Here is a 14,271-nt window from a genome sequence, read left to right as displayed (position 1 = left end):
ATGCTGGACTTAGAATTGCTGCTAAAATCTCCCCAGAACAGGTCTGATAGGAAGAGAAGAACTGAGGGAGAAAAGAGGTGTTTTCCCTGTGCTGTGCTTGCCTAGATCAAAACTTGATACTTTTTGCCCATCTTTGGAGATGCTGTAGCCTGGGTGAGGTGATTAGAACCAAACTCATCCAGGAGGAACATCCTGCAGCATGAGAAATCCACTGTGAGCCAAGTTACTCTGAACTGTCTGATTGTTCTGTTCTTGCTCAGAGCCCCTGTGCTCTCACAGCTGCCTGGTGCTCCCCAGCTCAGGTCACAGCTTGTCACTGATGGATGGAGAGTGCTTCCTCCTTGGCTGCAGGCTTGTGTTGAGCACAGGGTGCAGGTACAAACTTCAGGAAGGTGGTGTGGAGGCAGCTGACCATCCAAAGGCTGATTGGGGCAGCCCCTGAGGTATTTGCCGTCAAATTGGAGGTTTCTTTAAAGCAGGTGTGATGGATAAACCTCAGCTCATGTAAATCATTTAAAGTTCAAGTTTCAGCCTAAAAGGTTTTATTTAACACAGGATGGAAATACTCTGAAACACAGGAGTAACAGTACCCACAACAGGAGAAATAGGGAATTAACTACCTAACTCTGAAGGAAACCTGGAAAATGGTCCCTTTTCCTGAAGCAAGTGATTACTTCTGGTTCTGTTGAAGGCATCCATATGTTTTGATATCTGTGACTGCTGCTGAGTCATTCCCATCACCAACAGCAGCAGGGACCACTGTTCCATCAGATGCTGGTTTTACAAAGCTGCTGGACTCTGAACACTTGGTTTAGCATCAGGTACCACACTCAGAGCCAGCACCAGCAAACAGCTTTCTGCTCCTGTGCAGAGTTGGTTTGGCATTTACACTGAGCTTCAAAATAAATTTGGTTTGCCTCAAAACATTTAAACTCACTCATCTGTGTGGCAAGTGTCCATTGTTAAAGGAGATTAGAAATTACTGCCTTTGAAGTTCCACTAGAAACTAGAAGATATTTCTCTTTTTTTAGCACAAGCACATTGTGTTTGCCTAAACATGCTGAGTCACCCAACCAGCCTTTTAAAGATGGTGCAGTAAAAGATGGCTTACTCTTTGAGCCAGATCCCAGTCAAATCCCATTAATATCTTATTTAAAAATCCCCAAAGCAGCACTTGCTCCTTGGACTAACTCACTTCAGTGTAAGGGGTTAAATGGAATTATCTGTAACATCCCTTCTTAACTATCCACCTCTTCTTACCTATAGATCACATGAGCCAAATAAGAGAAGGAAAACTAAGGAGAAAATCCTGTTGCTCCCAAAGACATCCAAATTAATAATTATTTGTTCTTAAAAAGATGATTTAGTCACAGTTAGAGCTGGACTGAGGTTACCCAGAAAGACCTGAGTCCTCACAGCTATTTTACAACCAGTCTTGCAATTTAATACTTCACAATAACTCATTCCTGTGTTACTACTGTTATTTCCAGATGGGTTTGGGGTTTGATCTCCTTTTCAGTCTCTTGAGAAGACATTTAGGATAATGATAAGCTATTGAAGGTGGTCCTGTAGCTAAACCAGTTCTGTTTCTACCTTCCCAAATGGTGCTTCTGCATTCAGAGAAGTGGTACCTTCCCAAAACATGGAAAAGGACAAGAGGAGAGGTCTTGGAAACCTGAGTTTTCAAAGAACATCGGGAACTTCAACAAACCAGAAAGGCTGAAGGTTGATGGTGCTGAGGCAGAAATTTGTGATGGCACAGGTGACACAGGCTGTTCTGTATGAATCAGGTTAATGCATCTGAAATACTATTTTCTGAAATACTATTTCAAGTACTATTAGATATCCCTAACTCTTCTTCCTGGGGATTTTGTGGGAGATAGAAGATTAAGAACTAGGTGCAGGAAGCATCAGACTCTCAGTTTTTTGAAGAAGCAATGCAGCTCACTGAGCAGAAGGACCACAGTGTCTCTGTGTGCCTAAAGATCTGCTGCATCGTGCTGCTCGTCCTGTCGGATGCACAGCACGGACTTGGGCAGGATCCTGCACTCCTGAAGGGACTTTGTAAGGTCAGAGAAGCTCCTCCGGGGCACCTCCATGGTTTCAAGGCTGCAGTGTTGGTAGTTGGCCAACAGTTTCTGTCCTGCCACAGCAAGGACGGTCTGGAGGCTGTCAGAGGGCTTGAAGTGGTGCTCAAACCTCTGCCCAGAGGGAGACCGGACAGCGAGCAGCACGTGCGGCTCTTCCAGGCTTGCAGGGAGCACCCAGGGGCCCTCCTGCCTCCCCTGCCCTCCCCACTGCTCAGGGGCACAGTGCACGTGTGAGCTCTCTTCAGTGGGAATGCCACTTCCTGACAGTGTGCTGGCAGATCCCTGTCCTCCAGAAAAAGCCTTGGTGGCTTTTGGAGCATCCTCCTGGCCCTCGCTCACTCCCAGCCGGTTGGTGCGTTCAGCCAAGGCTTCCACGGCGCTGCTCCCTGCGCCCTTCTGGCTGATGGAGGGGAGCACCCGGTACCTGTTCAGGGAGGAGGAGGAGGAGGAGGAGGAGGTCTTCAAAGGCACTTGCTGCAGGAGCTTTGGGATTTTCCCAGGAGACACCTTGGCAGGAGGGAACGCTGCTTTTGTGAGCGGCGCTCTCCGGCTCTTCACCAGTTCCCGAGGAGAGGCTGCCGGCAGGGAACTTGGCACGTGGCACGGACAGGCTTCCGTGCCCTGACAGTGGCTCAAGCTTGGCCTCTGTCCCTTGGCAGATTTGGGCCTGGAGACGTGCATGGTGATGGTGCTGCCCCACGGCAGAGTGGCTGTGCCCAGAGGGAAGCGGAGCTGAGCTGGTGCTGAGTCCTGGAAAGCCGCTGTGGCCATCGCACCTGTGGGGCAGGAGCAGAGGGAAAGGTTACAGGGACTGGCCAGGAGTCTCCAGCCTCCCTGAGGCTCCCACACTGTGCTCTGTGTCAGGTAATAAATCTGGGGTATCACTGCATGGACACCACTGGGTATCAATCACTTGGGTATCACTGGGTATCACATGGGTATCACATGGGTATCACTGGGTATCACTGGGTATCTATCACTTGGGCATCACTGGGCATCACTGGATATCACTAGGTATCAATCACATGGGCATCACTGGTATCACATGGATATCACTGGGCATCACTGGTATCACATGGGCATCACTGGATATCACATGGACATCACTGGGTATCACTAGGCATCACTGGCCATCACTGGATATCACATGGGCATCACTGGGTATCACTGGGCAGCACTGGGCATCACATGGGTATCACTGCATGGGCATCACTGGGCATCACTGAATATCACTGGGTATCACCTGGGCATCACTGGGTAATCACTGAGCATCACTGGGTGTCACTGGGCATCCCTGAGCATCACTGGGTGTCACTGGGCATCACTGGGCGCCACTGCAACCCTGCTGTGCAGTAAGGGCTGAGTCCCAGAGGGTGGGAGATGTGTTCTTTGGAGGGACTGGCTTTGGCAGGAATTGTGCGAAGCTGACCCGGAGCTTTGGGGAGTTGTGCTCTTTGCCACTGAATGTAAGTTTTTGATGGAAAGAACAATTTCTTTCTTCTGAAGCTGGAAACTCTGTGAAATGGGAGAGGAGTGAAGCTCAGAGCATAGCTCTGGCCTTTGCACTGTTCCTGCAATGGCAGATTCAGTTCCCGTTGTGGATTTTGGGATAAGACTGACTTCACTTCATATTTTAGATCTATCTCAAGACCATTGAGATTGAAAAACCCTGATTCAATACACATAAACCTGTTCTGACTCTCCAGAGACCAAAAGTTTGGTCCAAAAGTGCCCAAAATTTTCTCAACAGAGAATGATTTACCTGAGGGAACGGCTGGAGCTGTGTCAGGTTTAGGCTGGATATCAGGGAAAGGTTCTTTCCCCAGAGGATGCAGGCACTGCCCAGGCTCCCCAGGGAATGGGCACAGCCCCGAGGCTGCCACAGCAGCATTTGGACAAGGCCCTGAGGGAAGCACAGGATGGGATTGTTGGAGTGTGTGTGCAGGGCCAGGAGCTGGGCTGGATGATCCCTGTGGGTCCCTCCCAGCTCAGGATATTCCATGATCCTGTGATACAACCTCCACTGAGGAGGAAGCCACGTTCTGCTGCGTGTTTCCCAGAGGAAGCTGTGCCTGGAGCTCTCAGCTCTGCCAGGACAGACAGCCCATCCCCTGGGTCACAACCTCACAACAACGCTTTGGAGAAGTGCCACAGGGAACCTCCTCTTCCATTCCTGTGGGTTTTGTGGCAGCATTTACCAAGGTGGGGGGGGGGGAAGGTCACCTTGGATTGCTTGGCATTCTCCAGAAATGACAGTCACATTCAGCTGCTGTTTGTCCCCCAGCAGTGCATTGCTCAGTGCAAACCTCAGGAATTCAGCAAAGCCAAGGGCAAAACCTTACACCTGGGCTGGGGCAATCCCAGGCACACCTGGGTGGAGGAGGGATGAAGAACAACTCTCGGAGAAGAATGACCCGCAGGGGTCCCCAGCCCTGGAAGGACCTGGAGCTGCTGGAGAGAGCCCAGAGGAGGCACCAGGATGAGCAGAGGGATGGAGCAGCTCTGCTGGGAGGACAGGCTGAGAGAATTGAGATTGTTCAGCCTGGAGAGAGGAGGCTCCTGGGTGACCTCATTGTGGCCTTCCAGTACCTGAAGGGAACTAATGGGAAAGATGGAGAGAGACTGTGGGCAAGGGCCTGGAGTGCCAGGACACAGGGAATGGCTTCCCACTGACAGAGGGCAGGGTTACATGAGATCTTGGATTAAATTGTTCCCTGGGAGAGCAGGGGAGGTCCTAGCACAGGGTGCCCAGAGCAGCTGTGGCTGCCCCTGGATCCCTGGCAGTGCCCAAGGCCAGGTTGGACAGGGCTTGGAGCAGCCTGGGACAGTGGAAGGTGTCCCTGCCATGGCAGGGGTGGGACAAGATGTTCTTTAAGTTCCCTTCCAACCCAAACCCTTCTGGGATTCTATTCTAAACCAAACAGAGAGAACAGCCCCTGTGGCACTTTGCCAGGGATGTGTTTGCTATCTAACATTTCATTTCTCCTCCAGCTCAGCACGGCCAAGGCAGAGTCCCAGCACACCCTGCCCAGCCCCAGCTGACAGACCTGTCCCTCCTGAGCCTCCAGCGGAAGGGGACAGGGACAGTGGCCCAGGTGACTCATCCCAGCTTCCCAGGAGCCCGTGGGAGGGACAGGGGCTGCACCTCCTCCTTACTGCTGCTAACAACTAAACTCCAAGGCAACAAGGCACTGAGGCACAACTCCCAAGCACCCGGGAGCGCTGACAAATATCCCCAGCCATGCTGCCACTGCCAAGAATGAACCCCCAGCCAACCAACCTGGCAGAAGCCTTGGTGGGGCCCTCCGTGAGTGCCTGTACTGCCCCAGCACGGTGCATGACAGAGGGGACAGGCTGAAAACCGGGTCTGGTGAGGGCTGGCATGAGGAACCACAGCCAGGGAGGGCTATGCCCCCAGGGCCTGGGAGGCTGGGCACTGCACAGCCCTGACCCACAGCACGGGATCCCAGCTGGGCCAGGCTGCAAGGGACAAGGGCAGCTCAGGTGGTGCTACCTCCCTGCCCCAGCAGGGCCAGCCCAGGGCACAGAGCACAGAGCACAGCAGGGCATGGGGCACAGGGCACAGAGCACGGGGCACAAGGCACGGGGCACAGGGCACAAGGCACGGGGCACAGGGCACAGGGCACAGGGCACAGAGCACGGGGCACAGGGCACAGAGCACAAAGCACGGGGCACAGGGAATGGGGCACATGGCACAGAGCACAAAGCACGGGGCACAGGGCACAGAGCACAAAGCATGGGGCACAGAGCACAGGGCACAGAGCACGAGCACAGGGCACAGAGCACAAAGCACAGGGCACAGAGCACGGGGCACAGAGCACGGGGCACAGGGCACAGAGCACAGGGCACAGAGCACAAAGCACGGGGCACAGAGCACAGGGAATGGGGCACATGGCACAGAGCACAAAGCACGGGGCACAGGGCACAGAGCACAGGGCACAAGGCACAGGGCACGGGGCACGGGGCACAGAGCACAGAGCACGGGGCACAGGGCAGGGGGCACAAGGCACAGGGCACAGAGCACGGGGCACGGGGCACGGGGCACAGAGCACAGAGCACGGGGCACAAGGCACAGGGCACGGGGCACAAGGCACAGGGCTGTGGGCAGACGGGTCTGGGATACCTCTGTCAGGGACACTCTCTGGGCAATGTATTCCAGGTGTTTAAAGAAGTCCTTCCTCATGCTCAGGTGGAACTTCGCGGGCATCACTCCCTGCCCACTGCCCTTGTCCTGGTGAGGGCTGGCCCAGCCCCACGAGAGCCCTCGGTGCCACAGCCCGGCCGGGCCCACAGCTGGGTCGGGGGCTGAGTCCACGGCCGGGCCCACGGCAGGAGCGCAGCCCCGCCGGCAGAGCGGGGCCCTGTAGCGCGGCTCCAGAGCCCCAGAAGCAGCCCCCGCTCCCTCCCCCGGTGCCGGTGCCGGTGCCGGTGCCGGTGCCGGTGCCGGTCCCGCAGCGGCCCCGCCGCCCCTCACCTGCCCCGCGCCCGCCTCACGGCGCCGTTACCGCGGCCACCGCGGCGCTGCCGGGCGCGCGCCACGCCCCGCCCACAGCCACGGCCCCGCCCACGGCCACGGCCCCGCCCCCGCCGCGAGCCGGCCCCAGCCCCGCCCGTGGGAACGGGAACGGGGAGCGGGAATGGGAACGGGAATGGGGAGAGGGAATGGGAACGGGAATGGGGATAGGGACAGGGAATGGGAACGGGAATGGGGACACGGAATGGGGAATGGGAACGGAGACAGGGAACGGGAACAGGAATGGGGACAGGGAATGGGAACGGGAACGGGGATAGGGACAGGGAATGGGAACGGGAATGGGGACACGGAATGGGGAATGGGAACGGGGACAGGGAACGGGAACAGGAATGGGGACAGGGAATGGGAACAGGAACGGGGAGCGGGAATGGGAACGGGAAAGGGGACAGGGAATGGGGAATGGGAACGGAGACAGGGAACGGGAACGGAGACAGGGAACGGGAACGGGAATGGGAACGAGGATAGGGATGGGAATGGGGATGGGAATGGGAATAGGAACAGGGTATGGGGAATGGGGATGGGGATGGGGAATGGGAACAGGGAACGGGAATGGGAACGGGGAACAGGAATGGGAGCAGGGAATGGGAATGGAGAACAGGGATAGGGATGGGAATGGAGAATGGGGAACGGGGATAGGGATGAGGAATGGGGATGGGAACGGGAACGGGGATGGGAATGGGAAGGGAATGGTGATAGGGAATGGGGATGGGAACCTGGACAGGGAATGGGAACAGGTACAGGGACAGGGAATGGGGAAGGGAATGGGAACGAAAATGGGGATGGGAATGGGAATAGGGAATGGGAACAGGAAATGGGGATGGGAACAGGGAATAGGAATGAGGACGGGAATAGGAATGGGGAATGGGAATGGGGAATGAGAGTGGGGAATGGGAACCAGGACGGATGGAAACGGTGATGGGAACAGGAAAGGGTACAGGGATAGGAATGCGAGACAGAACAGGGATGGATGGGAATGGAGATGGAAACAGGCAGGAGTGGGGCAGTTGGGATGTCCCAGGACGGATCCCGGGATCAGGGGGCGGGGGGGGAGGAATGGTCAGGATGTCCTGGGATGGATCCAGGGACAGACCCAGGGATGGGGCAGCTGGGATGTTCCCGGGTGGACCCAGGGCTGGGAATGGCTGGGATGTCCTGGTGTGGATACAGGGATGGGGACAACCAGGCTGTCCCGGGTGGATGGAACCAGGGCTGTGCTGTCCCAGGGGGTCCTGGGGATGTCCCCAGCCTCAGGGACAGCTGTGACCCACTGTGGGCTCTGTGACACGGCCCCAGGCCTGGCGTGGCACAGGAGCAGCCCCGTGACTTTGGGAAGGTTCTGGAAGCTTTGCCCTGCCGGACATGGAGTGCGGGGAGCAGGGGGTGCTTCAGGGCTCTCACAAACTCCAGCCAGAGGTGACGCTGGTGCTGGGGTGTCCCAGCCCGCCTGCAGGAATTCCCATTCCTCCAACTCACCCAAAGCAAAACCACAGCGGTGTCACCCTGCTGAAACACCCAAATCTTTGGGGTTTAGCCCCAACAGTTTAAAACCAAGGTGCTACAGCCCCTCCTGAGCAAAGGCAGCAGGATGGGAGCACAAGACTGGCTTTAACCTCCCTGTGATTCAGTGGCCACTGAATCAAACCAGACAAATAACCCCAAACTCATGAATTCTGAGGAAAACACCTTTCTAAAATTACACTTTACACACAAGATCACAAGGGACCTAAAACAACTCTTTTGGGGGAGTTTCTTCGTGCTGGGAAAGCTGCAGCTGGGAGGGAGGGGGAGTCCTCCTGATCCCCCCTGGCTACAAATGATCCCTGAGTCAGTTTGTCTTCTGGGAAACATCCCAGTTTTCCTTCTCGGAACACTCCACATTACACCAACCTTTTCCATCTCCCCCCATTAATCCCTTCCTAAACCCACTCCTACTTAAGCAGCTGCTGCTCCCACTGACAGATGCCCATCGAAGGCAGCAAGAAACAAGCAATAAATTTCCACCATAAACCTGGGGTCTCCACCCTGCAGGGTGGGAGGATCAAGGCCAACCTGTGCACTAAAAAGAAATAAAATAAGTAGGGAAATAGTTTCCTATCAGCTCACCCCAGCCCAGGATGTTTAGCAATGTTGCAGATCAAAGCACACGGGGTGTTTGCACTTCAGTAAGGGCCTGAGCAAACAGATGGGTGGGTGATACCCAGCTCTCCTTGCTCCACAGGAAGGCTGAAAAGTTCCACATTTCCAATGGGATAATAACTTCCACAGGTGGTTTTTAAGGCCTCGAGTTTGTGGGTTAGTTAAAGACAGGGTTTAGCTTCATGTGGGCACTCCCCTGAATGGGTCCTCCACAGAGAAGGAGGGTTTTAAATGAGAGTATTTGGTTAAAACCACGATGGGATCCCAAATCCACATGATCCCAGCTCTCTGCTCTCCATTTATGTCTCTGGACAATGCTTTCCACACAGATTCATCAAAACTCTACAGCAAAACCCCAGATTTCCCCCCCAAATCCAAGGGCCTGCCAAAGCAGGTGCAGCACAGACAGCAGCTACCACAGTAGGGAAAACCTTCTGCAGTTTTGGAAGTATTTTGTGGAGGAAGGGGGGAAAGGATTGATTAATTTATTATTAGGGATGCCCTGGTTTTAAAAGTCAGGTGGGGAAAGCAGGGGTTGGGGTATTTTGGAGTGGTTTATTGTGCAGATGGCGAGTAGGGAGGCAGGTGAGATGTCACTCCCCATCCTTAACAGGCTTGCATGGGGTTTTATTCCACTTGCAGCAGGAAATAAAGGGTTAGAGGGAAGGAAAACCCTGGGACAGACAGCTCTGCCACCCTGGAGGGCAGCTGAGAGGTGACATCCCTTCCAGTGTCAGCTTTGGTGGCTCTCAGGAATTTCAACAAAGGTTTCTCGACTCCAGACCAGTCTGGAGGTCATTTCTTCACAATTCCCTACCCCAAATTCCCCTCTCCAGGAGTGTGGTTAATCCCTGAGGGTGGGGCCCTGCATACTGCCTGAAACCTGCATTTGTGTCTGTGTTTGCTCTTGGCCCCACGGTTTCAAGGGAAAACAGCAGCTTTTGTTCCTTATCTTCTCCGCTTTTCTGTCTCCCCCGTGTCTCTGTGTCATGCTTGGGCTGTGGTAATTAAATAAACTGTATTCCCAAAGCATTCCAAGTCGGGTTTTCATGGCTTTTTCAGCCTTTGCTGCTGGTGGTATTACTTCACAGACCCCTTGCCTTGAAAACCTGAGGGCAGGACAGGAAAACTGCAGACCCAGGATCTGCAGTCCTGGTGTTTGCTGTTCTCCCTTGCAATTTGGCACAGCTGGATTTGAATGCAGCCATGGATTTGGGGGGGGGGGGGCAGTTGCAAGGAGCCAAGAGAAATCTTTGAGGCTTCAGGGGGTGAGTTGGCAAAACTGAGGAAATACTGAGCCCAAAGTGCTGCCTCCACACCTGGAACAAGGATTCAACGTCCTCTGAGGTGCCATCCTGAGTGTAAATCACTTTTGTCCCACTTCTCCAGCCACCAAATCCCATGGATTTTAAAACCATGGCCATGGCCAAGGCCTTGAGTGGCCTCATGCAGGGATGGAGATGGCCTCATGCCCAGTGATGAGCAAGATGATGGAGGAAGAGTTGGTGCTCACTGCAGTGGGAAAACTCATGTTTTTTGGGGAAGAGAAGGATGGGAATCAGCTCCCTGTTCCTGGCAAGCCTGGCTTAGGACAACTGACACCATCAGCACAGACAGAGAGGGGGTGGGCCTCACAGGGATATAAACCCACCCTGCTGAGCTGGCAGCGCTGCACTGCAGGTCCAGGCAGGGTAAGAAGAGGGGATTTCACTGCCCTGGTGCTCATCAGGCAGCTCAGGCCATGGGGGGAAGGCTGCAGGGCCTGAGCTGCTCCAGCAGCCCCAGGCAGGACAAAGCACTGGGTCCCTGCCAAGCCCCACATCCCAAACTGGGATACAGAGCAGCCAGGATTCACCCGGGGATGCTTCCAGGGCTGTGCACCCACAGTGACAGCAACGTCACCTGAGGCACTGCCTGGGTGCACCCAGCTCCTCTGGGCACTGGAGAAGCTTCTGTCTGCCCTGGATCATCACCCATCCTTGTTGTTCCCTCTCCAGGGCAGCCCCAGGATGAGGAATCTCCTCCTTGCCGTGCTCCTGGCTTGTGGTAAGTGCCCTGCTGTCCCTGGCCAGGCCAGAATCCACCTACAAACCCTGAGCCTTTGTGCACAGTTCAGGTTTTTGTTTAAATCTGGCAGTTTCTCTCCAGTGCTTCGTGTAGAGCTGCTGCAGTCCTGGAGGGCTGGGGAAGGGGAGCCTTTGGGATGTGCAGATTTCTTTTGGGAGGCGCTGGAGCCTTTGTCACCTTTCCTGCCTGTGCCAGGCCCATGGCTGATCCTGGTGATGGGGGATTGCAGTTTGCAGCACGACAGAGCCGGACTAGGGGCTAAAATATCTTGTGCCAGACCAAATCCAGAGGCTGTAAAAGCCAGACTGAAAAAGCCATCCTCCCTGAGAGGAGGCTGTGGCTGAGAGGAGGCTTTGGCTGTGGCTGCCCCCATCCTAGAAGTGTCCAAGACCAGGTTGGACAAGGCTTGGAGCAAGCTGGGACAGTGGAAGGGGTCCCTGTCCATGGCAGGAGGTGGAGCAAAGCCAGATGGGCTTGGAGGTTCCTTCCAGCCCAAACCATTCCATGATCCCGTAATTCTGGAGGAGGGGATAAAGCCTCTCACGATTCCACTCCTGAACGCACCCGTTTGGGCAGTGCCAGCGCAGGGTGATGCCCGTGCCTGGTGCGAGGTGCAGGGATGCCCGCGGGCTCCCTGCCCTGCCGCAGCCCCGCTGTGCCCCCAGGGCTGCTCGGGGCCGGAGGCAGCGTGCTGGAGCTGGAGCGGATGATCCGGGCGGCCACGGGCAGGAGCGCCCTGCTGTCCTACAGCTGGTACGGCTGCTTCTGCGGCATCGGCGGCTCCGGGAGCCCCGTGGATGCCACCGACCGGTGAGTACCGGAGCGGGCCCACGCCCCCAGCTCCCGAGGAGGCGCTCGCTGGCTGCCTCCCAGCGCTGAGGGGTTTGCACCGCTCCCCAGCCAGCTCCCGCCGTTCCCTTGCCACCTCCTCTTGCTCGTCGCCTTCAGTTTGAGGCTGGACCTTCCCCTGGCCTCCAGCTGGGCCGAGGGGGGCTCTGGGGGCCGCGCTTTGACCTGGTGTCCCCGCAGGTGCTGCCAAGCCCACGACTGCTGCTACAGGAGGCTGAGGGAGGGCAGCTGCAGCCCCCTGATCACCCCGTACAGCTTCACCTCCAGCGATGGGAACATCACCTGCAGTGAGTGCTGACCAGGCAGTGGGCAGCAGCAGCACCACCCCCAGCCCCCTCCCAGGCCCAGTCCCCATCCCCATTCCCAGCCCCATCCTCATCCCTTCCCTATCCCAGCCCCATCCCAGGCCCAGTCCCCATCCCCATTCCCAGCCCCATCCCTATGCCCATCCCAGCCCCATCCCCAGGCCCATGCCCAGGCCCATCCCAGTCTCAGCCCCAATCCCATCCCCAGCCCCATCCTTATCCCAGTTCCCATCCCCATTCCCATCCCCATCCTCATCCCTTCCCCATCCCAGCCCCATCCCCATCCCCAGGCCCATGCCCAGCCCCATCCCCATCCTCATCCCAGCCCCATCCTCATTCCCATTCCCATTCTCATCCCCATCCCAATCCCCATCCCCAGCCCCATCCCATCTCATCCCTATCTCTATCCCTATCCTTATCCCTATCCCCATCCCCATCCCATCCCCATCCCCGGAGCAGAGCACACACAGGGGCTTCCCCGTTTGAATCCATCCCCGTTCCCGCCCGGCTGAATCCATCCCCGTTCCCGCCCGGCTGAATCCAGCCCCGTCCCCCGGCCACGATGATTAAACTGGCTTTGAGGGTGTGGGCAGGGCGAGTCCCGGCACACGCTGCTCTTTCCCCTTGCCCCGGGGAAAAGGCGCCGCAGGGCTCCGTGCTCGCCCCGCAGGTACCGAGCAGAGCTGGTGCCAGAGGGAGACCTGCCTGTGCGACACCGCGGTGGCCTCGTGCTTCGCCAGCTCCCTGCACTCCTACAACAATTCCTACCGCTTCTACTTCAAGCTCAAGTGCCAAGGCAGCAAGCTCCAGTGCTGAGGAGGGCGAATCTGCACACTGAGTTCCAGGTTTTGCTTTTCCCCAGCAAGAAAAGCTTGGGCTGGGGGCTCACTAAAGGCAGAGCCCCCGAGGCTCCCTGTGAGGTGCAGCTCAGGGTGAGAAGGCGACACACACCACGGATGGAGACCCCACCAGTTCCTGGAAAGACGCACCAGCTTCCTCTTTTGTGTCCCTTCCTCCTCTCTTGATTTCATTTCCCGGCAAAGATATCAGATACAATAAAAGGGATGCAAACTGGTTCTCCATGGTGTTTTTCTGTAAGGGCTGCAATGGTGGCTGCCCAGTTTGGGGAGCACTTCCACATCCCTCAGCCACACCATCTGCCTGACACCCCAAAACTCCCATGGTCCCAACAGGGCTGTAATTCACACATCTATCCCAATGTGGAGCTAGAAGTTTGGGGAACAGGGTGCCCAGAGCAGCTGTGGCTGCCCCTGGATCCTCTTGGAAATGTCCAAGGCCAGGTTGGACAGGGCTTGGAGCAACCTGGGACAGTGGAAGGTGTCCCTGCCATGGCAGGGGTGGCACTGGATGGGCTTTAAGGTCCCTTCCAGCCCAAACCAATCTGGGATTCTATGAATTTCTAATCCCTAGCTCAGAGGGCACATCCCAACAGCTTTGTGAGGAACGCTAACAGAACAGTCCCAGGAATGCAATAAGAGGCTTCACACCACAGGGATTTCTAAGCTGGATGTCATTTTTCTGTTCCTCTTGTCCAGAGTCAGGACAGCCTGAAGCACAGCTCAGCACAGGGAGAAGCTCACAGGAGTATCCCCAGTATCTTCTGGGATGTCTGGCTTGTGGCACGTGAGGATTTTACTAGGAATGACACAACTGCTCTTTTACATCTATTTCCTGCTATAAACAATTCCATATAAAGCATCTCATAGAAACACATTTTGTTATGCAAACACACTAAAAGCAGGAAAAAAGCATGAGTACATAAATTAATTGTAAATTATTAATGAGGCAGTAATTAGCCAGAGGAGCATTAATGGGCTGTGAGCAATTCAGATAAGCACAAGGCACATGCCAGCCAGGGAGCATCACTCAGTGACACCAGAGACAAAGCGGAGCCGGAATCAGGGCTTGGCTGAAAACTTTGTCAGTGGAGGACAACAAAAAACAATTTTTCCAGCACAAAAGACAAAAACCAGACAAGTCACCTTCCTTCCTTAATGTCCTTCCCAAACCAAATCACTCTGGGATTCCATAATTCTTGGAAATAAGGGTTAAAGAATAATCATCCACAGAGGAAGGAAGATTTCAAAGCCTTGACCACTTACATTATTAGACAAGTGCTAATTTAGGAGGGCAGTTGATGACTGAATGGCTCCTGCAGGAGGGTGTAATGAGGGGGTGGAAAAACCACAAGGAGAGAAATAAAGGGAAGTTGGACTTTCTCACCTCAGAAGATTAATTTTGCTTCTGT

General features: G+C 55.4%; 2 protein-coding genes across 3 annotated transcripts; one reads left to right on the top strand and one right to left on the bottom strand.

The window, feature by feature from the left end:
• Positions 1-685: 685 nt before the first annotated feature.
• On the bottom strand, positions 686-6,620 carry UBXN10 (UBX domain protein 10). Of its 2 annotated transcripts, none has more exons than XM_036396196.2 (2): positions 6,586-6,620; positions 686-2,866 (listed from the first exon to the last, which is right to left on the bottom strand). In XM_036396196.2, exon 2 carries the CDS (start codon positions 2,859-2,861, stop codon positions 1,980-1,982), a length of 882 nt encoding a protein of 293 aa, XP_036252089.1. In that variant the 5' UTR covers positions 2,862-2,866; positions 6,586-6,620; the 3' UTR covers positions 686-1,979. The 2 variants fall into 2 exon arrangements, with proteins under 2 accessions (XP_036252089.1, XP_036252087.1); XM_036396194.2 differs by lacking the exon at positions 6,586-6,620 and adding an exon at positions 6,235-6,309.
• A 4,170-nt stretch (positions 6,621-10,790) lies between these two features.
• LOC118694978 (phospholipase A2, membrane associated-like) lies at positions 10,791-12,818 on the top strand. The gene is made up of 4 exons (XM_036396337.1): positions 10,791-10,827; positions 11,514-11,658; positions 11,878-11,984; positions 12,673-12,818. The coding sequence occupies exons 1-4, from the start codon at positions 10,791-10,793 to the stop codon at positions 12,816-12,818; spliced, it is 435 nt and encodes a 144-aa protein (XP_036252230.1).
• Positions 12,819-14,271: the final 1,453 nt, after the last annotated feature.

Source organism: Molothrus ater, chromosome 23 (assembly GCF_012460135.2).
Source record: "Molothrus ater isolate BHLD 08-10-18 breed brown headed cowbird chromosome 23, BPBGC_Mater_1.1, whole genome shotgun sequence".
NCBI lineage: Eukaryota > Metazoa > Chordata > Aves > Passeriformes > Icteridae > Molothrus > Molothrus ater.
The sequence above is the reverse complement of the archived record's forward strand: the minus strand, read 5'-3'. Positions and strand labels throughout refer to the sequence as shown.